The sequence below is a fragment of the Galleria mellonella genome, unplaced genomic scaffold (assembly GCF_026898425.1).
Source record: "Galleria mellonella isolate WM207_F2 unplaced genomic scaffold, CSIRO_AGI_GalMel_v1 utg23, whole genome shotgun sequence".
Lineage (NCBI taxonomy): Eukaryota > Metazoa > Arthropoda > Insecta > Lepidoptera > Pyralidae > Galleria > Galleria mellonella.
The window spans coordinates 546,308-572,155 of record NW_026442045.1 but is presented as its reverse complement, the minus strand read 5'-3'; the positions used below and the strand labels follow the sequence as shown (position 1 = coordinate 572,155).

The following is a 25,848-nucleotide window of genomic DNA, read 5'->3' as shown; positions in this document are numbered from 1 at the left end:
TATTTCTTAAAATATAATCAGCATAACTTGTAAAAATAAAGATTTATGGCATCACAGTTCCGTAAATACTTTTAGCACCTTTACAACTTCAATTAAGTACTTAACTATAAAATATTATTACAAACTTAACTTTATTTGTATCAGATAGATACTATTTTAGTATGTACAATTTTTATTGAAAACATATTTTAACTGACATAAAATATTACAATTTATAATGTATGTATATAAATATTCGATAAAATCGCACCTACTCCTATTTTAGCTCCAGAATCATATGTTAATAAAAAGTTGTTTACATTTTATCGCGTGCCATGATACGAAATGTTACTTGAAATATACTTACGTATATAAATATCACTCATGCACGCAAATGGATTTCATTCATAACTTGAGATTATTTAATCTAAGATTTGTCAATACATATTTCGTTCGATCAACGTTTATATCTACCGAAGATAGAGGGTGCAAACTTGCCAAAATATTGTACAGGTGGAAATGTAGGTAAAGATTGAGAAATATAGTTTGTATTTGGCAAAAAGACTTGATCTTGGGAATAAGCTTGAGCTTGAGATTGAGATTGTGGTTGAGAAAGTCCAGTCCTTTGTCTTAAGTATGGTACTTGTTTTGAAACACCCGACTTTGGGAGGCTGAGTTTTCAGTAGCTGCAGTTTTTGATTGAAGGTTTTGTGGCACTTGGTATTGCACTGTTTGGTACTGAGGCTGTTGATTCTGTTGTTGTTGGGATTTTTGCTGGATAATAGAAGATGGTTGGCTTTGAGAGAAACTGGCGAAGCTCACAGCCCCTTGCTGTTGATTGAATCGTGGTGCTTGGGGTTGTGAGAACACTGGTGCTTGTGGTTGAGTATACGCAATTGGTCCTTGGGGTTGTGTAAAGGCGATTGGCGTGGGTTGAGTATAGCTGATTGGATTTTGGGTTCGCAGATATGGGATGTTTGTTTGTGCTGATTGCTGCGGTTGCTGAATGTTATTCTGAAAATGTTAAATACAGTATATTAATTACGTAATAATTTATAATATACCTGATAGGAGAAAAAGTTTTGAAAATTAAACTAATAAAGATATTAAATAGTATTTTACAAGGTAAACTGAATATAATAATCAAGTAATGATATAAACCATAAACTTTGATCTTTTAATCACTTATATTAGGTACAGCATTTAATTAAGTGCGGTAAGCTCTAATTTTTAGTCGTTTTTAGACTTTTGTGTTTTTGAAAAAGATCATCGATCTCAGACCTCTGCTTTAAAAGGATGCCAATGATGTCGATTACTCTGTCGTGTAATCATAAAATTAAAGAAATTTTCTATAAAAATAAAATATAATGATGTTTTCCATAAATAACTTTCAATAGAAAATTAATCTTTTAATACTACTTCTAATCAAATTAATGTTTTTAAATCTAGTCAAACAGAAAATAAATTAAGTATTCAAGTAAAGTACCTGTTGAGGTTCAGGTGCTTTTTCCGCCTCCTTAGCCTGTCTCGGGATTGCTGTTGGTAAAACTGTTTGAACATTTGGTTGGTTCTGGGCAACATTATTTTTTTGTAGATAAGTAATTCCTGGTTGAGCAGGAAGCAGTAATGGTTGTTGTGGTGGAACAATTGATACTGATGCCTGTGGTTCTTGACGCAAATATGTTATTGGCGACGAAGGAGTCTGTATGTACTGTATCGGCCTCAAAATTTCATTTTGCGGAATGTTTAATCGTGGTTGAAAATTGAGTTGTGGTAATTGCTGGTATATTTGTTGAGGTTGGGCCAAATGATTATACACTATTGGCTGTGGTTGGACAAATATTTGCTGATATGGTTGCTGGTGGTTAACCGGTTGTAAGTTTACTTGGTTTAGAGGCAGTATTTTGGCAGTTTGCTCGTATTGTGTTTGCGGTGTGTATTGTAGAGCGTTTTGCGGTGGCTGGTATGATAACTTGTGTTCAGAGTACGCTAATTGAGATGGTATCGGCGCTGATACTTCGTATATTGTTGGGGATCCAAGCTGTAAATTGTAATTGTTTAAATTAGTTTAATAGAACAATTATTTGGGGTAGGGGGCGGAATTGTTAAAAACCTATTATCTAACACTAATAATATTTATTTGTTACTTTGAATTGCAATGTCCAAAATTTGTTAAATAAGTAGGTTAAATAATAAGTATTTTTTAACTTAAAATGTTTAACAATCAATCTATTCACTTATAATCTGAGGAGAGCAGTCAGATTTATTACTAACTGTTATCTGCTATCGTGAATGCAATAGTAAATTATTCACTTGAAACATTAAGAGACGTAGTAAGAGTGCAGTTTATCCTTATCGTCAGCACGGATTCGAACTCATGACCACATTTTAAGTTGAGAAAAAAGAATCCGCCTACAGATAAAATAAATTACGCTTAAGAAAATACTGAGTTGACTATTGAATTGGGCTCATAACTTTTGCTTGATAATAATATAATGTCTATTTACGTCATTTCACTCACCCTGGGCTGGTAAATCGACACGGGGGCGTATAGGTGGCTTGCGATGGCAGCTTGGAACGGGGGTCCCTGCCCCGTCAGCACATCAGATATCTTTGCGATTTGTGGCACAGGCGTTGCGTAGATTTGCTGTAGAAATTTAAACGTTATGAGTATAGAATAAGGTGCAATTTAGTTTAGTGAAAAAGAGGAGTTGTGTTGTAAACATTTTTTTAAGAACGTGTATTTTTAAGACATTGTAGTGATATGAGCGTTTCCGGATGCTTTATTATAACAAATTTATTTTGTCACAAGATTGTTTTTTATTTGTTTCTTTATATATAGATACTTATATTACAATTAATAACTGGTAGGTATAATTTATATATCAACTGTTTAAAATATTACGGTAAAGTTTTAGTTTTAAATAATATTTCGGAATATGACCTTTCCCAGAAACCACGCGAGCATGTGATAGGTTTAGTATGGAAGTGAAAGATTAAAAATTGTTTCCATATTTCGTTGGACCCATGTTACCAAGAGAAAATTTTCCAATTTAAACATGTTATTCCGATGTTTTTACTATTTTAGTAGATATTCCAAACTATTTAGGATTATTTTGTATTTGAAATAGAAAAAAAAAATATTTTTATATAGTTTGAATTTCACTAAATGGATGACAAATTAGAAGGTGTATTTACATAAATATCATAACTCCACGTATCTTTTTTTATGACTGTTCTGAGTCATTTATTTCGATTTGAAGATCATGTGAAAGTTACATAAAAAAGTTTACATCAGACTGTCCATAGAATAAAGGTAGTATTTTTGATTTGGTTCCGTGCTATATTTATTATATTATGAGTAATTATGAGCTCCCTTAATTTTCATAACATGTAAGCATGTTTTATCTAAAAAGTCCTCTATGGTTTTCATATACATTGGGGTGCTTAGGTTATCTGTTTAAATTTATGTCTGAGATTTTTAACATTCCATTGAATCTATCAGCTGTCGTCAGTACTAAAGATGTACCAAAAGGCTGAGTGTCTTTTTCGTTTGGACCAAGTACAACTCGATGTCAAATTCACAGTCGTATCAAAGTCACTTAACGGCTTCGATTCCAAGGAACTGTCAGTTCTCTAAACAAACGCTTCAGTGGCATCAGATTAAATGAAACGTCGCTTTTCTTATTATACAAACCAATTAATATAATTTAAAATGGGCAGTAGGTAGAATTAATTTTTAATATTATACTACTTTTTAATCCAGCTCAAAAGGAGATTCCCAACTGGCCTGCATTTTTGTGTAAGTAAAAATATCATCACAAATTTTGAATCGATTTTGGTGGTTACTTTTAATCATTCTGTTTATTTTTATGCTTACATGTTCGTTTTATATTAGATTTTTGTGTGGTAATTGAAGTTGGATTTTGTAAAATATATGAAAATATCGATATTTATAGAAAATATTTGTACACTTCTACAAAGAGGTTTTACAATAAATACTTGACCCGTTTCGCCAGTAATTAATTAACGCTTAGCAGGCGGTTTGGCAATTGCAGTTAGGCTTTGAGAATGTGTTACAAGGGAAGCTGCTGTCCATCCCTCGTCTTCCCTTAGTCGCGTCTTACGACACCCACGGGAAAGGAACCTCGGGCCACCCTGGCCTATTTTATGCCAGGACCACAGGGAATGTAGGAGTTACAGTTGTGAAATATATATTTTTTTTAATAATATTATAAAATGAATAATAATCAGTTTTTTATGCCACAACGGTGGCAAACAAGCATACAGCCCGTCTGATGATAAACGGTTACTGTCGTTTATGGACGCCTGCAACACTAAGGGTGTCACGTGCGCATTGCCTGAAGAAATACACTCCTATACCTAAAAATATACCTTAATATACTCTTTTAAAAACCTCCATACTGTACTCTCTAAGAAAAACCCTCAAAATATATTATTTAAGATAATTTGTTAAATTCTTGTAAAGTATTCATAAAAATGTAAGAACATTTTCAGTAAAAGTATTGAGACTACCATAAAGTACCGTATAATATTGCTCTATGTACGTGACCACTTACAAAGGGTTGGCAGTATAATCAGACACCGGATGATTATGGAGCGTAAAATTAAGTACCTACCTATTGTACTGCAAAAATGTAATTTTGGACAGTTTTTGCTTCATGTGGTAGGTCAGTGACGGTTAGATTGTCCAATGCTTTATGATCCGCGGAGACGAGATACATTTTGTGTGCAAAATAATCCTTTTATGTTTTTGGGGTTGAAAGTGTTCTTGAGAAGACGAGTTCTAGGTACATATATGGTTTCATCTTAGTAGTGTGGTCGATTAACAAATCGCGATTTATATTATCATTCAATGATAATGGTTTTGATTCGCGCTCAATACAAATATTTGTAAGTATGCCTGTTTGTATTTTTTCCGGGTGTTATTAACCGACTTCAAAAAACAAGAAGGTTCTCAATTAAGTTGTAAATTTTTTCATGTTTGTTACCTCAGACATTTATAAATCGATTTGGATTATTATTTTTTAACTGAAAGAATATACTTTTAGTTTGATCACATTGGTATTTCGTCAAAATCGGTTCACTAGCGTAGTTTTTGAAACAAAGTAACTAGTTTTGTTACGATTGACATTGGTGTTTCCTTTTTTGCGGAAATTAATCTACTTGTTTATTTATATAATATGTACGAATACATTAAGTAAAAGTATTTCAGTATACCTGTCGTTTCGTTTAGTATTTATAAGTTCTTCTTAATCAGACTAGATGACGCTGTGTAATATATAAAGGTTTTTTATTATTTAATAATAATAAAAAAAAAAACTTTTTTTAAGCCCAAATAAAAAACGGCGCTCAGTCCCCGGCGGCTCCACTATTCCTGGCCTTGGTAGCGATCACGGTAATGGTGGCAGGGAATATATCGCATACGTATAATTAGATACTTGGTAAAAGTATAAAACTATGAAACCAACTCCCAGCAGGAATATTTTCGAACAGAAACGACATTGAAACCTTAAAGAAAAGAGCATATTCTTTCCTAAAAGGCTGGAAATATTCTTGCAATTTGTCTGATTTTGCGGGTGTGGTATCAAGTAAGCCGCATGCACGTTTATCCCCTATACTATAAAAAAAAAATCGATTTTTTCTCCATAGAGAGAAATGTCTGGACAGTCCTTTAAAAGTCAGTTCTAAAGATGAAAAAGTCGTAGAAATTGCTTTAAAATGTTTATGTGGTTAGACGAACATTACGCAAACATGATACCCTTCATAAAAAAACGGCAAATAAACAGAGAATTTTAGTAGCGAGATAAAAGTTTTCGGACATGTGTGAAGAGTATGAGGTTCTCAATCTCATTAAGAACAACAGCCGTCTGCAACACCTAGAAGTCCATTTTAGAGGACAGGGGCGTTGAGGGCGCTGGGTTCTCCGGTTTTCCGGGGCGTAGATAAGACGATTAGTGTCATAATATTATTCCCGGGACTAGGGAATGTGTCACGGAGCCTTCGAGAGAAATTTACCGAGGCAAACTAATTTCTCGAGCGTGTTATATACTGGTGATAAAAACATCGCAATATACGCAATAATACTGAGATTTTGTTACATCTAGTGCTATGTTTTTTTTTACACATCTTACAATGGCAAACAAGTTGACGGTCCATCTGATGGAAAGTGGTCCCCCCTGGAAAATGTCGTGCTGAACTCCAGGTGTATATATCACGATGGGCTAACTGACTTGGCTTTTCATTCTCATTTATAGTCCTTCACAGGTGCCCTGCCAACGTATACCGTTAGCGCCGCCGGAGTTACCATTCCATTATGATCCATTAACTAGTGGTGGTCATAATTATTCAATCTCTTATTTATCAGAAAAAACATTGCGAGATTGTATAATTTCAAAATATGAAACTGAATCATGACCTTACTCTGTTAAAGAAATTAAGAGGAAGCTTTAGGCCGCGTTCCGTATTGCAGAAAGGTTATACTCGGAATTTTGCTACGTGATAAGAATTAGAAATGAAAATATCCCGAGCAGAACTACACCGACTAACAAAGTATAAAAAATTGATTGAACTGACCATATGACTTTGAGAAATGTATAATGCATTAATGCATCGTTTCTCAACGGGTGGGTCGCGTTTGTTATTAAAGGGTCTCGAAAGATTCGTTTAACGTAAATATGCGACTTTGCTAACCGACTCTTAATTACTAATTTTATTTTATTATACGCTTTTACTAATAACAAAAATTATTCAGTCGTAGTTGTTCATGTACGAGTCGGTACGAACAGAGACGAGTCGACCCGATTGCTGGGTTGTCCATTTTTTGTTTTGTGTTGTTAATTTTATTTTGTACGTCATTTGTTATCACTTATTATTAGGGTAGTGACGAGACGTAGATCGTAGAGTACAGAGACGGACTTTCCCATCGATTACTAATTAGTAAATCTATTAATTAAAATATTATTATAATTTTATAGTGAGGAGGTCGGGAGATTTTTACTCAATTTTTTAGCTTCTTCGTGGGTTACGACTTAAAAATGCTATATTAAAAGAATGGAAGGTACTGAGCGCAATTGCATACCTAGAATACACTATCGTCACAAATATAACCTGGTGGTCTACCATGAAATGAAATTCCGAATTTTCGGGCTCAATTTCGTGTTTTTGTTCGTACCGAAATCGACTCAGTAAATGGAGCTTAACATTTTGTTCATCATAAATCCTATCCTAATAGTCCAGAGAAATGTTATTTTAACATTTTTAATAATTTTAAACGGCATGTATTATGTAATTTTAACATCAAATTTCTGTTTTGTTCGTCCCCGAAATTTCGGAAAACATTTCATGGTAGGCCCTCTGCTTATATGGCCGAAGTCGCGGGTACAGCTAGTTAAACTATAACTAACTATGTCTCTTTTGAACAAAATCTGATAAAAAAAAAATGCAAAATGTTCTTATCTAACCAAATGTAAATGTACCGTCTTCTAGAGTTCTCGTATATTAAGTACAGCCTCTTTTTATTTTGCGACGGAAAATCTTTTTGTAGGCGTTCGTGGTTCATTGGGGGTCGAATGTATAGTCCAAGCGTTGTTAAACTTTATAATTTTAATTGAATACTTGTATAGACATTTTTATATTGGATGATATACCTGCGAAAGAAAAATATTACACGATAAAATCTTATTTCTGTTATAATATATCAAAATTTAATTAATGTTATAAATTCTATCGGAGCAAGATTTACGGAAATTCAGTTGTTTATTAGTTAATTACTCTTAAACTACTAGACAAATGTGAATGAAATTTAGTACAGAGGTAAATAATAGATCAAAATTAAACATTACATTATATTCTGTTTCAAGTAGGTAAAGCGAGATATTTTTTGTACTAGATTACCAAAGTGTGACAGTTTCGGCCATAGAGTACGTGCATTGTCATATCTCGGTCTCAGGAGTATAAAAAAATAGTACAGTATCCAACACAAGCAACATAACAATGTAGAGTTTAAGATTAATAGCAGCAGCAAAATATAGAAATTTCACAAGATTTTCACACCACGTGAAATTTAGTTACTTGTATAACCTAATTTCAAGCGGTCTAATTTAAAAAATAATATTTGCACTTGCCATTTTCCCAGGAGTGGGATTCCAAAGGTTATGATTGATTGATTATATTTATATATTAGGTACTATTAATACTGTGAGTTTTGTATAATATTAGGAACAATTGTCAAAAGGTTCTAGGGCGCTTTCTTTATAAAAGACGACCTTAGAAATAGCTTATTGGAGTCGGATAAATGATATAACCATTTATTTATTTATTTAAATTTTATTGAACAATAAAATGTGGGACAAAGGCGGACTTAATGCTATGGTCATTCTCTACCACTCAACCTTTAGGATCTGCAGAGTTACTTGATAGTTTAAAAATAAAATTATTTCTATAATTTATATTATAAACATGGTTTTGAAAATTCAAAGACTATGATTTGATCTTGAGATTCCGTAGTAGTAGTGGAGAACGATCCAACAAAATGATTATCACTTACAATTGTTACTTCTTTGACATTATTTATTGTTGAATTAGCTACAAAAAGGAGAAGTAATGACTATGTGTTTTTCCCTCTATTCCGCCAGTTCGTGATTTGTGTGCCAATTGCGTAAAAGTGACTTTTCACTTAGGAAAAGTCAGGAGACAAAAAAAATACGGGTTTTCGTATTAATCTGACGTGTATACGCATTTCGGTGGACGTAATTTTGTGGTACCTACCTACTTAAAGTTGCTTTTGCAGGGAAAATACTTACTTGCTATTATTTTAATGGACAGTTTGCTTCAACGTTGTTTCTGTTTTTCAATATTTTGTCTCAAATAGAGGTTCTTGTATGTTTTAATTATTTATGGTATAGAAGTAGGCGTGCCATTACAGAATAACAAAATACGTGCTGTGTGTTTGATTCCTAAGTGCTGTAAACTAATGATTTAGGACCTTTTTATTTTTTTTTCCCCTTTATCTCCTAAATAATCTTATATCTCGTAAAATAAAGTTCAATATACTGTTACAAAATAAAGAGAGTATTACTAATATAATAAAATTGTAACTAGACGACGTCTGTATGGGAGGTATTTAATTAAAATTAATATCAGAGGGTTTTAACAAGATCAGTAAATGCCCAATACAGTAATTTTTAGACATTTTGTCTATCTATCTCTTTGTATGTTTATTTCGGATTAATCAAAATGCTGTACCGAATACCGAATACCTAACCAAAATATTGTTCTAATATATGGTATTATTCATTTATCAACCTCGTTTACGTTAATTTGATTAAAATTATACAATTATACTGTCTCACATCCGTTTGACATCTGATTATGATACGATTATGAAATATCCACATTAAAACAATGTGTCAAATATGCAAAAAGTCTTATAAACCCTATATAACGCACTGGAGAATCGTTTAAAGCTCTTATAAGTCCACAACGAGGGCCCAAATCGTCCCCTCTTAGTTGTAAAGTTGCCGTCGATTCGGGCAGAATTCGCGACGGAATGGGGGATTTCTTTCTATGGGCCGCAATAACCGAGGTTTATCGTATGGAAGCCGTGACGCAACGGCTAATGCCGACGGATTATGAGGCGATCTTTGAAAGTTTCACACGATTGCCTGAACGATTCCCGACACTCGACGTCTCCTCGCAATTTGCTAAAGAATCGCAATTTCTCGACAAAAGGTGCTCGAATAAAAAGCTTGTAAAAGAATATGATATTGCAAAACATAAGTTTAGTTAGAAGAACACGAATTCAGTGGCATGACTTTTATTGATTTATTTGCATGAATTCAATATTTTTTTCTCGCTATCTATCATTCTTCATATTGTACATTCCTTTTATCGATATTTCTAAGCGTTATGAGGAAAAGACATAAAAATGATAACTTTTTCCTGTCTTACGTGGCAAGAAATTTTATTTCAATAATGCGGTAAAATATAAAATACTAGTTATAAACCGCGGCTTTGTCTACGTAAATTAGAATAAAAGTATTCTAAATGTTAATTTTGAACAGGCTCCATCTGTGTAGGAAATTATATTTAAATTTTCTCAGCAATTTTAAGCGTAATAGAATAACAAAAGTCCAAATACCTTTGCACTTTTACATTTATAATATTAATTGAATATAGGCATTGTGACAAATAAAATGCAAAATACGCGATCGGTGACTTAAAAGTTGATGAAAATATAGCGCAATTTACTAAATTATGTACTCATTTCTAGATATTCTGTGATATTTCAAATGTGACAAAATTATAAGAGTAATTTAATATTTACAGCAAATTACTAACTGTACTCAAGTCTAACATTACGATAAATACTTATTTAATTTCGAACTCTTTTGTATGAAAAATAAGATTATCATCAACATATTGAGTTTATGGTACATGATTAATAAGATATTTAATATAGCGCTTGATTTGAAAATGCATTGTCTATTTTAGAAAAAACAAATTAAGAAAATCCTCTAAGTATACAGCTGTATAGCTGTATATCGAAGACAGAAATTAGTAATCATTAAAAACTTTAGAAAAAACATTTTTGTATGATTTTTTTTTCATAATACTCTTATATCCTGAGAACCGACTTGTTTATTAATTTTGAAGGGGGAAAAAGACATTAAATTAAACATCACTTACTTTAAACACTCACAGGGGATGTTTTTCATTTTTTATTGTTCCGTATAACATTGTTCTTCGTTCGTTTAGGTTATGAATTTTTGTGTATAATTTATCATTGTTAGCCCAAGTGTACGTTAGGTGCTTTGCGGATGTTTTCATTTCCGTGTGATTAAAATTAAATACTGTATCTCGTTTGCGCCAGATCTGAGCGCTTCGCATTTTATGATCGGTCTAACGACGAGTTGGTAGTGAAACAATTTATTTTCAAATTAAAAAATGTAATGACTATAATATTTAATGGGAATTTAAACGCATTTGTTCGCACTGTTGTCGATGCGGTGAACGTTAATATTCAAGATGTCCACATTTCGCCGATCAAATTTGACGTGACCGTCATTATTCAGATTGATTTAGATTCACATCGATGTTTTCCATAACCATAGTGTTAGTGGAAAATTGAAATTGATATATAAAGTTTTTGATCTCGTCCAGACTCGAACTTACGATCTTTGTCGTTTATAATTAGGTAGTATTGTACCTGGACCACGAGTCCCTCTTTACATTAAACTTAAAAATGTAAAATAATAATAAAATTATTTAAAAGAGCATCACGCAAGTTTCTTGCTCGTTCTTCTTGTGATGAGACAGCTTTCCGAACGAGCGGTAAATTAAAAAAAATGTAATGACTTTTCAAAAGTGCTTCAATGTAAGTTTATTTGAATAAATGATTTCTATTCTATTCTATTCTATTATTACACACTCACATGCCTAGATTTTGTATGGCAGATGATATATGGTTTTTTATTTTTTTTAATTGAAATATGTTCACGTCATAGTCATCATTGGTTATGTAGCATTTTATAGGTGAATGTATTTTTAAAATCGTTCAAGTTATTTTTGAGTTTAAGTAGTAGCACAAACAAAAAACAGATATTTCGTTTTTTTAGTAGTTATGACTTGTGAAAATTTTTTTTTCATATTTTTTCTTGTTTTTAACAATAAATATCACGCCTTTGTGTACAAAGAAAGTTATGTTAATTAGCCTACATAAAAAAAATAAGTTTTTAATTCGGTTTTATTTATTTTATGTCTGTTACTTCAAAAACAAATTATTAAAACCGGTTCGGTAGTTTAGTTTTTAAATCAAATTTTTTTTTTCTGCAACACAATCTTAATTAACTTTAGCTTTTATTCCTATTTATTTTAACTTTGTCAGAACTTTTTAAAATTGTTTAATTAAATGTAAAACGTATATATCTTAATATTGTTTTAATTTATCATTGAATTACTATTGTTTAAAATTATTGTAGCATATGTTAATTTTTATTAAATTGAAGATATAAAAAATGTAATGACTATAATATTTTATGGGAATTTAAACGCATTTGTTCGCACTGTTGTCGATGCGGAGAACGTTAATATTCAAGATGTCCACATTTCGCCGATCAAATTTGACGTGACCGTCGTTATTCAGATTAATTTTGATTCACACCGGTACTTTTTTTTAATATGAGAAGAGAAGAAGAAAATAAATTTTTGCTTAATACCTAACATCGAATTGTTATTTCCATATCCAATCATATACCACAATAACTTAGGTCAAAACAACGTATGTTACTAATGAGTGTTGTATTAAAATATATCTGCAGATAAATTGCACGACGCGTCGAGGTTCTATGGGACCTCTGAGATAATTACCGCAGCACAGGCGTATTCTTCCGTATTCTAATATGATTTACATTTGTAATTATGGAGCTTAATTGTTATACAGATTAAAATAATAATGAAAGAAAGACATATTTTTGTTCAAGTAAACTTAAATTTAAGCATTTCTGAATATACGTTTTTTTTTCATTGCCGCTCATTCGGAATAAAAAAATAGAAATTTAGCTGTTGCTATTAAAAAAAAATTAAAACAAACGAATAAAATAAATCAGTTGCAGTGACCAGAGCCGATCATTCCATACAGATAGCATCCGTTCACGAGTATGACGGATGATGTCTAAATAAGTATTTTTAAAGTTCTTATATAACTTTTAAACTTTTTTGTGTTTTTTTTTATACAACTTAGAATGGCAAACAAGCTGACGGCCCACCTGATGGAAAGTGTGTTTCATTATTAACGTAATTCGTTAGTTAAAAATTAAATGTTAAAGTACTGACTACCATACTAACTTGGTTTGCATTTATGACATTTTATATTTAGATAAAAAGTATCATATAAGATCTGATATCACAATTAAATCACAATCACAATTGAGTAACAAACAATTTTTTTATATATTACGAAAGAATGTAAAAGACATTTTTAATTATTTAAAGCATTACCAAAAATAATCTTACTAGTAATAATTAATTATTAATTAACTTGATTATTATTATTTAAAGTTCTAAATAGGCTAACAGAAGTTCCTAAGAAAACAAAATCCCGCATTAGCCAAACTGACGTTTGTCAAAAATAATTTATTTTTTAATGTAATTTATTATCGATTAAAACAGAATAGGTAACTTTACTAACCAACCGGGGTTCTCTAATGATTTCAACAAATTCATCAGCGCTGAATTTCAACGAGGCTCAAATAAAAGGGGTTACGTTAATTTCACAGGAGGGTTTAGGTTTGTGACCAGTGACAAATTCACAGAAAATGCTTTAGGCTATTACGCTCGCGAGCGTCGAATCATTAAGCCGCGGAGCAGAATTCTACGCTATTAATTTTTAAGCGCCGCGCCAGCGCCAGCTTTTCTTTTTAGTTTCAAATTTTTAGAATCCTGTTAATATTATAATGGTGAAAGTTTGTAAAGATGTTTTGATATTTAGATGTGCGACTTATTTGAACATTTTAAGTAAGATCAGATTAAAATTTATTGGAAAAAAATTAAAGAAAAGCTATCTTTCTTTTTGTAAAGAAATTTCTTATTCTTATTTAAACTATTGTTAATTGTCTGCACAAACCTTTTGGAGGATATTTTAAGTATAGACACGGACTAAATCGCTAAATATCACCAGCAAGTTTTTCTTTATAAAAATTATTGATTGATAATGAAATAAATTTTATATTTTGAGTGATAACAAAATTGATGCTCCATCTGACGAAAAGTAATAACCGTGGTCTATAGATATTGGCAGCGACATGGATGTCATAAGATATACTATGACACCCATTCATTCGTTATCAATCTTTAGGACTAGAATCCTATGCTTCTATAATCAGTAATTTATCGCCATATTTCATTGACATTCTAAATTTTCTATTATCAAAAAATACAGTTTCATTATAAATTATTTATATATATGCATTGCACAATGATACAGTATGCGTTAATTGGCGTAACAATATATGTTTTAATATACGCTTTAATTCCGCATGAAATTTTTAAATAAAATATATCGAATGTTGCATATTTTTACATTTTCTCAATAAAATCTCGTTACGTACTTGGATAGAATACAAAATTTGGTAGCTTTATTTAGTCGATTGTTATTCAAATGATAATTTTGCTGAAATAACAAAGCCAATTTAATCTGATCAAGTGAAGCGGGCCGGGTTACCTCGCTATGTAATTTACAACGGTTATGTCATTTGTTTTTCATTTCAGAAATAGATTGAGATTTTAACTGATAACTTTTTGATTGATTTTTGTAATATTTTTTTTCTAAACAAAAGTATTCTTTTATTTAGAAAAAAAAAAATTGTGTTACGTTCATCACAACAGCCACAGTCAACACCTCTAATGTAGTTCAAGAGTATATTACATACTTTTGATTTTTGTTTTTTATTAATTTAGATCCTATTTTAAATAATGTAGTAGATGAACATGACTTTTATATTTTAATAACATTCCCATTTAATTATTTTTTAATTGAATTCAAATATTGTCAACAAAACAGGGTCAACATTTTTTAAACTAAAAAGCTATCTCAATAGAAAAAGAATAAATAATTAAACGTTTATTAAATTTTAATTTTTTTAATTAAGTTTAAGCAACCACTGCATTTATGAGAATAACTATGAAAGAGAGTGAAAGAATTATTAGAGGTGAAAGTTAGAATTAGTGTTATCAGTTTCTGATAATATTAATAGTTGCTTAATTATAACTCATAAATACATCTCCATTTATAATATCCGTAATTAAATTGCCCAGTGTGTATTTTAAACGAAATTGATATTAGATTAGTAGATTAAATATTTTCTATACATTATGTAATTTTAAATGCGAAATTAAATTCAAATTGACTTATTAAACTTTCATTGGTGATGCGGACTGGTCGCCTCTACCAACTGGTTTGATTGAATCATATCCTCCAATATACATGAGGTTGCATAACATGTGCGAAGTAGAATTGCAAGTTACATATCCGTGTCGTAACTGGAATAACATGGAAAAGTACAGTAATAGTTTAAAAGTTTGTTCCACAAAAACAGAAGCGACTACAATCATCATGATGTTAGTATAAGACAAACAATTAGACAAAATACGAGTGAAAATTCTATTGATTGCAAAAAAATAGTGCAAGGTAAGGATAATTAGGTACAATAAATAACGTTGGATTTTAAAGTTTATTATTCTTGAAGTCGCTTAAAAAATTAAATCCAATAAATCTTCAATAATACTACATTCCATTGCCAATGTTATGAAGAGGATATTATAAAACAGATATGACAATAAAAAACAACATAAACGAACAAGGTTAGTCACCAAAATATTGAGTTCGAATATAGAAATATCTATTATAATATATTAATATACATAGATGAGAATGATCTATGAGGTATTTTATAAAAAAAAAAAAAACCTGTTAAACTAATAACAATAAAATATTACATCATGAACCAACACGTCTGATGGAATTTTGTGTTTAAATCTACGTGAACATATTCACGTAACGTTTAAAATATAATAATAATTTGCAACTTTGTAGAGATGATTCCAAAGAGATCCTTAGAAAAAATCATAAAATAGACATCCCTTTGAAGGAGAAGATAAAATTTAAAAAATCACATCGAAAAAATAACCTCAAACTTTGACAGGACGTAATTTTTCATTTATAGAAAAATACAAGTGAAATAAGAAAAAACGATATAATAGATGATGGAAACTTGAGAAATTTTTATCTTAAAATTATACATGATTTTTTTTACATATTTTTATAAATTATGGACGTCGATTACGTGGTTACTTTTGATTTGGCTTATTTTTAGGAATATAAAAAATGTTCTTTATGGAGTTGTCACTAATCTTTCTTCATATTGTTTATAGGTATAAAAAAGAGAAATTTTAGATGTGAATTTGCCATGTTATGAGATACCTTTGCCCATTCTGCTTCTATTTCGATTATTCTTTTTGGTATTCGCAGGGGCTTATATTTATTTTGTCGCTATTGATGTTGATTACTATAATGGAACACAGTTTTTTATATTTTGCAAGAATTTCCTTGCACAGAAGTAATTTTTAACAAATCGACATTTGTATAGGAAAATATTAAGGTTTAATATTATTTTTAGAAGAATGTCAAATTGTTAAATTATATTTAATTATTGGTATAATGAAATTAATCTAAAATTACGCAGTTTTAAATTAATGTTCACCATTTATTTTTAATAATTAAAAAAAAATGTTACGTAGATGTATAATATTAACAAAAAAATATACAATTTTGGTAAGCAAAGCCTTCGAAGTTGTAACATAACACCAATAACATTGTAAAAAATTAATTCGATGACCATTAAAGGATTCTATTCTTACATGCACATTTTTATAGAATAATCGATAAGTTAGAATAAATCAACCAAAAATAACAATACTCCTATAGTATACATGTTTATTTAAACGTACGACATTTTGATGTATTTTGATGTGTTTGTGGTGTACGGTAAAAAGATAGCGCTTTATCTTTCAATGATCACGTATTCGATTTCCGCACAATAAAAACATTTTGGCATTGTGTTCAAGAGTATATATAGGTCTGGGTATTTTATATATTATAATATGTATGTATTTACAAAACAAAACATTATTTAACTATTTATATTATTTGTTTTTAAAGCCTAACTGCGGTTGATAATCCGTCTGCCAAGCGTGGCAACTTTTGGCATAACCCCCCAAGAGGAAGGCTTACTCCTCTCCATTCAAAGGTTGCCTGGAAGAGATCGCTTTTAGCAAGAAGGTCGCCTATTATTTTCTCATTGTGATTATTTCTTGTAATTGTTTATATTTATAATAAGTTTACTATTGTAATCTTTTGGAGGAAACAATAAAAAGTATCTATCTATCTATCTGTCTATGTTCAAAAGTCGATAATTAAAGGCTGACATGATGATGATAATCAGTTGTCTAGTACATATGGGTATTACAAGCTAATAAGCGGTATTAGAATATATTATAACTTGGTATTATATCATGGTGCTGTGTAATATATCCAAGAGTATATTTTAATTTAATTTTTTTTTTAATTATTATGGTTACATGAAAAGGTGTTCATGCTTTTGCGATTGTTCCATTTTGACATTGACAATTTGACATCATTATAGGGTGAGGTACTTAAAATGTTTCAGCATAAAGAAAGACCTTAAAACATAAATTAAAGGTAAAAGATTTAGGACAGAATAATTAAAATTTATTTATAACTTGGTATTAGATGGCGCTAAATAATATGTTCAAGGGTATATTTTAATTTATTATAATTATTATGGTTACATAAAAAGGTGTTAATGTTGAAAAAAACAAGAATAAATATAATAATCAGAATAAATTGATTCACGATAAGATTAACTCGCTTCTGCGATTATTCCATTTTGACATTGACAATTTGAAATTAGTATGGGAGGAGGTATTTAAAATGTTTCAGCATAAATAACCCTAAGCATAAATAAAACCTTAAAACATTAATAAAAGGTAAAATATTTAGGACAGAATAATTAGAATTTATTTATAATTTATTTATAAGATGGTACTGAGTAATATGTCAAGGGTATATATTAATTTATTATAATTACTGCGGTTACATCAAAAAAGGTGTTGATGCTGACAAACAAAGAATTAACAGTACCATAATTAAGAAACACGATTCAAATGATATAGTCCAGATGGGCGTGTCGTGTGAAAGTACGATATATCGCCACACATGTGTTGCGTAGTGGACGAACCGGATCGTACAGTTGGGGATAGTATATATTATTACTCTATATATTATAATACTCTTACGGTGATCATTATCAATATATTATGTAAGTTCATTCACCGCATAAGATCTGTAGCTTTATTAATCTGATGGATTGTCAATTACAAGTGGATTTCAATCAACGAATAGATTTAAATAGAAATAGTCCATTATTAATGATTAGAATGTGCGAAATCATTGTTACAGTATAATTTACTAATGATTATTTTGTATAACAATTGGAATAATAAAGCTGTAGTTACACCTGATAGAAAGTTCTATATAAAATTTGTCTGTAGGTATCGTGAATATCTTAGATAGTATTTCTACGTAAAAGGAGAGGTGTTATTTAAACTGTAGTATATTTGTCTGTATGCATAAATCCTAAAGAGATAATCCAATTTAAAGACGCCTTTTTAGAGCTAAGTTTAATCTGAATAAATTCTAGATTTTTTTCTAATATGGAGTTTAGTAGAAATAAGACCACCCCCAGTAGAAAGGTTAGAAAATGGCATTATAAAATAAGGTAGGTAGATAATTTTTGTGATAAAAAATGTACTGTGTAATAAGTATACGATCAACAATATAAAGTAGATAAAACCTCACATACTAAAACAGAGCTCAAATATGGTAATGTTAAAAATAACATCTTACAAACTAAAACAAAACTCAATTATTACATCGTCTAACTGAATATTAAATATAGAAGGGTCTAAAAGTTTAATGATTTCGATGTATAACTCAAATCTTAAATGCAAATGATAAAGGAGGGTTTTATATAATTAAAAATAGAAACTCACACCTTTAACAGGGTATTATTAGTCGTTGCTATTTTTGGCGTTTTTACATTTTCAATAAAGGAATTAAAATTATATTTATATAAGAAACTTGTTGGAATAAAAGAATATTGAAGAATTGTAGTATAAAGTAGTATTATTTGTTACTTATCGTCATCATCATATCAGCCTTTAACTGTCCATTGCGGAAAATAAGCCTCCCCTTAAGGGGATTTTGCCAGTAGTTGCCACGCTTGACAAGTGGAATGGCAACCGCAGTCAGGATTTAGAGATGTATTAAGAGGGACGCTGCTGCCTATCCCTCGCCCTCCTTAGTGGGCTCTTACGACACCCACGGAAAAGGAAAGGTTGGTCTATTCCATGCCAGGACCACACGGCCATTTGTTAGTTATGCTGTGATAGAATACAATATACTTAGTTCAGGTATCGAATTAATAAAATCTATATTGCTTGATATTTGATGTACTTAAAGTAATACGCCTTCTTATTGTATAAGTATCTATATTAGGTATTATTACAGGAATGGATATCTTCTATAAAGGTCATGATAGATCAATCTAACGCCACCTATCACGAAAATTTACTTAAAAGGTCAGAAATATGATTTTATGTATCCGCTAGTTCTATCCTGCGGAATCGAACACATTTAAAACCTAGTTAGTCTATATATCATGTCAGTGTACTAACAGGAGCTGTAATAGTTAAGTCGAACAAAGCTTGACTGTGTTTAGGGATTCCAAGATAAAATTCCAGCGTAAACCTCTAAATTTTCAAATGAACGATTGTATCGTTTAAAAATTAATGTTACTTGCTTTGTAGGATATGTAAAGTGATTGTTAAGTATGTCACATCAAAATCTTCTATTTGTACCTAAGACAATATTAATATTTAAAGGCGGCATTTACATGCAATATATAAGCAATAATACAAATAGATTAATATAAGTATTTGTAACATATTATAAAATTAATATTACAAACGCAGTAAATACTAGCTGCGCAGTAATCAGAAAGGATTGTGCCGACTACGTGTAATCTCTTTGATAAGAGAAAAAAAAAAGGTCAAACAATCATCATACCATCCATCATAGTGGAACCCTCTTATTTCTTCCAAGGGCTCGCAATACCGTAGCACAAAGGGCAGATTCACGAATACCCTTGTAATTAATCGCCATCTTGAAATTTGGAAGTACACATCCGTTTCCGGAAAAGTTAAATTAAAATTAATATAATCTCTCACTTTAATTAAACGAAGGGTCCTTATGTCCGTCCGGTACATTCGGTTATTATTGTGGAATGAAAACGTAATTTTGAAATTAATTAACTAGTTTTATCCTTTTACGTATATCGGTTTAATATAATGAGGTGTAAGTATTGACTTTGGATTGACTATAAATCGAATAGATATGTGATTACCACCCGCGTTTGGTAACTATGCCGATTAAGCAAGGTGATACCCATTATATTTTAGGGCTCCTTAGCTGACGGAAATGTATTCTACATTTCCGTCGGCTATAGCCGATTATTAATAACAATACTTTTTAATGGTCCGATCATAACAATATTGTCATTTATAATCATTATAAAAGTAAAGAGATATCAAAAATAGTAATTATTGGTAATAATTTTTTGATAAATCTCTGTATGACTATAATACAACATATTGAATGTAAAAGATTTTTGTAACAAAATACTCTTAATAAGAATTTCATATTACTAACAAAATTGTTAATTATCGAGTAAGATTTTGCACACATTTTATACTTTAGGTCGTCAGCTTATTTGTTATTCCGACTTAAATTAAATTATTACTGAAATTTTGGATTTTATTTCTGAAAAAAGTATTTGTGAAAATATAAATTACAATAGTAAAAAGCGAAATAATAATAATATTTTGAATGATAGATTTACACACGTTCACAATAATTTTTTTTTTAAAAATTACTAATATTAATCTGTTTGTAATTAATCCGTAAAACACGAAGTAAATATATGAGTAAAGTCTATAGAACTAATTATAATGTTTTGTTATTATAAAATTCAACAATTAAAAATAGTATAGTCATTCTGAAATAGTAATTAGTTCATTGTTTTTATATTAATTTGTTAAATAACTTGTTTTATAATTTCTTAGATAACACAAAAGTTGTCAAATTTGAGTATGAGCGCTCTGTGTGTGTGCTATGTAGAAATATAATCCCTAGATAAGTGAATTATATTACTGAATAATTATAGTTCTTACAACACTTACATACCTATTGTAAAGCAACGTACTCGTGCATTGTCCTAATTCTCAGTAATTCACACACGACATTTTATGTTTTTGTCAATATAAACGTTACTATGTTAACTATGTATATATAGGTAGTATGAACGGAATTTGTCTTAAAATTGTTGTATTGATACATTTTTTGCAACATTTAAAATATTATTAAATGTAAAGACTATATAGAAGCATTCTAAATATTATACGTTCGTGAAAAAAATATAATCTTTTGAGAAACTTCTTTTTTTTCGAAAAGTAAAAGCATATAAGATACCTCCGACTACTCCAATAGTTAAAGTCAATGTTTACTGTTACCGTGGTAGTGAATGTAACATTCGACATGTTCTGCCATATATATACATGTATGTATTGTGTAAGTAACACGTATATGATATTATGTAAGGATTTTATTTTATATTTAATGTCGCTTATGTATAAATAAAGGAAAATGTTTTTTTTTTTCAATTAGTGAGAGAGCCAATATTACTTTACAATCGGTTTTATTTTTAATTTTCAAAAAAGATTGTTTTTGATGTTTAAACATTGAGTGCAATTATTAAATTAAAATCTGTTATATTAAAAAAAGAAACACTTATTGTATTTGCCATTACAGAAGTCAAATAAAACGAGACCAAAATAAATAATGCCACCGTTTTCCCTAAAAAAACAAAACAAAAAGTGACTTAGAGTGGCAGCCGTAAAATTTTTCGTAACAAAAATTCATCGGCCAGTTGAGGCGCCTAACAACTTTTATATTAAATTTCTTCCACGTCAAACTTCCCTCATAAGTCCCGGGGGTGAGAAATCAAGGCGCACACTGCATTGTGTGAGGTGTCACTTTGTCTAGTTTTTATATAGTAATTTTAATTCTATATTTTAACCAAAAGATGTCGTTGAATCAAATTAATTTTGGCTATCTAATATATATATATATATATATATATTGCTATATATGATCTGTATTGTTTAAAGTCGTATTTATAGTATTATCTATTTATTTTTTTATTTATATCTACAGCTAAAGCTTTCTTTACTTTAGGTTACACAGTGTATCAATGAAAGCGGTCTTCCATTAGATCTTCATGTGAAGATACAAGAAATATGTATTTCTTGTAACTTTTCTAAATACACATGTCTTTAAGTTACGTCGAATAGTTTTAACCAGTTGAAAGTACATTTCACTTCTTTATTATTGCAAAATAAATACAAGAAATCATACATAATACCCATCGAAGTCTTGTATTTTTTAGGCTAATGCGGAACTATCGAATGTTATTAGAATTATGAGTAAATTGATAAAAAATATATATTAGTTTATATTATCTACGTGTTTCATCTGCTTCCATAAAATATTAATATTGTTTTATTTATAGTGTTTATGCAGTGATTTATTGATTTTTTTTTAAATTAATACGAAAAAAATGTTATATTGTTTTGTGGGCTCACCTGTGCAGGCGATCTGTCCTGCTGTGCTTCTTTAGTATTAGCGTATTCGATTCCAGGGGTGACTGATGGTGCCACTGAAAAAAAAATACACAATTTTTTCTTATAACCATCATTTCAGCTGTTATCTATCCTTTGCTGAACATAGGTCTGCTCCATAGGCCATTTCTTATAATATATGCATTTGTTTTTATCATCCTACATTCTAAGTGAGATGATTTATTCAGATTTTTCGCTTTCTTAAAATTTAAATATTTACAATTAAATTAAATTTACAATTAAGTAAAAATACACATAAAAGATATCCATAAAAGAGATTAGTCATTATCATACCAGCCGTTAACTGTCTACTGCTGAATATGGGAAGGCTTATGTTACAATAAGGATAGCATAAGGGGAGCTTTGCCAGTAGTTGTCAAGTTTGGTAGACGGGATGGCAACCGCAGTTAGGGTTTTAGTGATTTTAAAATCTATTTTAAGCAAACTAGCTTTTAAACATAAATTGCCCATCTAACACTTAGAAAAATTACCTTCCCTATAAACTTAATCTTGCTGGTTATTCTGTTTGAGTCATCCATTGCTATTTGCTCTCCTATTATAGTTTCTTAATTTGTATAGTAATATATTATATATTTATTAAGTATATGTATATATTTATTTATTTAATATATTATGTGTATGTTTATATTAGTGTAATTATATGTTTATTTTATACGAATATATCAAGTATTGCTTTATTTTTTCACTATTTATTATAATAATGCACCACCTACTTATTTTTCGGTTTGTCGAATAGTTGACTGGTAGAGAACACCGTCCGGTGTTAAATCCGCCAAATGTACATATAATTTTACTGTGCATTAAAGTTTAAATAAATAAAATATTATGTAGATATTGACACAAGTATAATTATTTTTGTCTTTGTTATAATTATTTAAAATAGATAAAATAATAATTGAAAGTGCATGAAGGAAGAGATGTATGTAACGGTAGGGGTTATTGGTATTTGGTTCTTTGTCTATTTCGCAAAGGACTTGGCATAGAGATATATGAATATCTACTTTATATAAATACAATAAGGTTGGTTTATACTCTTATCTTACCAGTAGAAAGAACTGGCGCCCTTTTGTCAACACCGGCATTTCCTTCGACACCTCTTCTTTTATCTTCTTGTGGTTCTTCTTTTTGCTTATTTCTAGACGGTCTTAGTTCAGCTGCGTAGCTGGCAGCCACCAGCAAAAGTATCGTCTGTTAAATTTTTTAAAACATAATTAAATATTAATTATAATTTAAAAATTTTATTAATATAAAACACTAAAAGTGAAATTTTAATACTGTTTCACAGAGTTACAAGAAGCGTGAGATTTTGTATAAGTTGTCTTTTTATAAAGTATTCGTAAGCGAACATTAAGAAAGGAATATTGAGAATTCATCTCCGTAGGGTGTAGAATGGGATACGAAAGTTTGTTTGGAAGTAACTGATGCGAAATACTCATATATAGGACACACAGTGCATTATTTAATTGTAATTGAAATAATTTCTTTCGCATTTCTTCGTATCTTTCGTATATTTTATATGAACGCTATCTCAAATTGGGTGGTCCCACTAAAAATCAGCGCTGTGGTATTGTTAAAGCTACAGCATATGCTGAGTGGGAGTCCTATTTGGTATTCACTGAAGTACGTATAATGTTGAATGGTTAATAAATATTTTGTATTCTAATGTGAAGTGCTGAATAAACGTTCTTCTATTATATTTACTTATTAAAAACTTGTATTATTTTTACAGATAATAGTAGGAACTCATAATTATTTTACACACACATACACACACACACACACACACACTAAATTATTTGCATTATACAAACATAGGCTTTTTTTTAATGCGGATAATGAATACTATCAATTTTTAATTATTTATATAAAGTTTTATATTTTATTATAATATGTTTGTATATAATAAAGTCCATTAGGTATATTATTAAATTCTAATAATATAATTATGAGTATAGCTAATATAATAAATCCAGTGAATCCATTTCACTATTAATTATAAATCACCAACACCGAGCAAATTTTTGTCACGTCACTATAATAATTAACAAACCGTAAATTTCATGTCACACTGCGCACGCGCTCCCGCGCACTTTCCACCGCACTAATATGAATGCGCGTGTGACAGTGAGCTGATGCTTATATCGTCTCGGCTTGTCACCGCAGGGTGCTGTAGTGGTGATGAGGTGGTTTGACCGTATGCATAAATAAGGTTATATTACATATAATAATAGCTTTTTAGTTTACCTAATATAATTGTGGATATGTTTGTATAGTAATTAGTTAGGATCGCACAGTAAAGCGGTATGATATTTAAAAAGTTGTATTATTTTAGTATCACTTTTTTTCAACAGTGATTGAAAAAAATAATTAGAAAAAAATAATTTACTAAAATAATTCTAATAAAATTATTATGATGAATAAATTTCTCATGAAAAAAGTAATAAAATAGCTGTAATATATTGGAAATTTTTGGAGTCACGAACTTTGGATAAATTTGATTAAATTTTGGATATTTATTAATTTTCTCTTTATTTACCAAAATAATTATTACTAGGTGGTTTCTTTTTTACTTAATTTTGTAATGCCTGCCGACTTAAAAAAAATGGTGACACAGTTATGAGGTAATTGTATGCGACACAAAGACAGAAGTAGGAAAATTTAAAGTATCTAATATAAAATTGTGGGAATGTGTAAATTTCTCATCGCTTCCACTGTTGAGTCAGAAACATGCAAGTAATGACGGGTGTTGCTACAGACCATCCGCCAAACAACCAAAGTACCTACCTACTATGTATCCACTGCTAGTTAAATTAATACTGGTTTAGTAAACAAAATTACACCCGTACACTACTAGTTAATGGGGCTTTATTTAGGTGTTGCAGAAATACGGGGAAATTAGGAATTTCGATAAATCCCTATTCAGAATTCATCATTTCAGCTATTAACTGTCCACTGCTGAATATAAGCCTTCCTCATAAGGGGAGTTTTACTAGTAGTTGCCACGCTCGTCAGGCGGGTTGGCAACCGCAGTTAGTTAGCTTTAAGAGATGTTTTAAGTGGGGAGCTGCTGCTTATCCCTCTACCATTAAGCTTCTTTAATCGCCTTTTACGACACCCACAAGAAAAGAAGGGATGACCTATCTATATATGTATTCTATGTCGATACAATGCGGTCTAAATATCTGGAGATAATGTGATAAAACATCATAAGAGTCTATATATATATATATATATATATATATATATATATATATATATATATATATATATATATATACATATATTTTTATATTTTACACAGTATTTTATATATTTTTATATATAATTTTAGTGGTTGTTTTACCAAATTGGATTAAGTTATTTTATGAGGTAAGATTGCTTTTACTCGTTTTCAGAATGATATATTGTACTTTTGTACTAGTCGCCCACTCGTCGACGGCATGGAATTTCATC

At 30.1% G+C, this 25,848-nt stretch overlaps 1 protein-coding gene across 1 annotated transcript; it reads right to left on the bottom strand.

The window, feature by feature from the left end:
- Nucleotides 1–24,533, bottom strand: LOC113515841 (uncharacterized). The gene is made up of 6 exons (XM_052894781.1): nt 24,446–24,533; nt 23,439–23,583; nt 22,339–22,412; nt 2,501–2,626; nt 1,466–2,020; nt 1–993 (listed from the first exon to the last, which is right to left on the bottom strand). The coding sequence occupies exons 1-6, from the start codon at nt 24,455–24,457 to the stop codon at nt 610–612; spliced, it is 1,296 nt and encodes a 431-aa protein (XP_052750741.1). The 5' UTR covers nt 24,458–24,533; the 3' UTR covers nt 1–609.
- Nucleotides 24,534–25,848: the final 1,315 nt, after the last annotated feature.

Excerpts from the sequence above, each read along its gene's own strand:
- LOC113515841 (XM_052894781.1), bottom strand. Across the intron at positions 22,413-23,438 it reads GGCGCCAGTTCTTTCTACTG|TGGCACCATCAGTCACCCCT; the intron begins GTAAGATAAGAG and ends TTTTTTTTTCAG. Across the intron at positions 994-1,465 it reads AAGCACCTGAACCTCAACAG|AATAACATTCAGCAACCGCA; the intron begins GTACTTTACTTG and ends TAACATTTTCAG.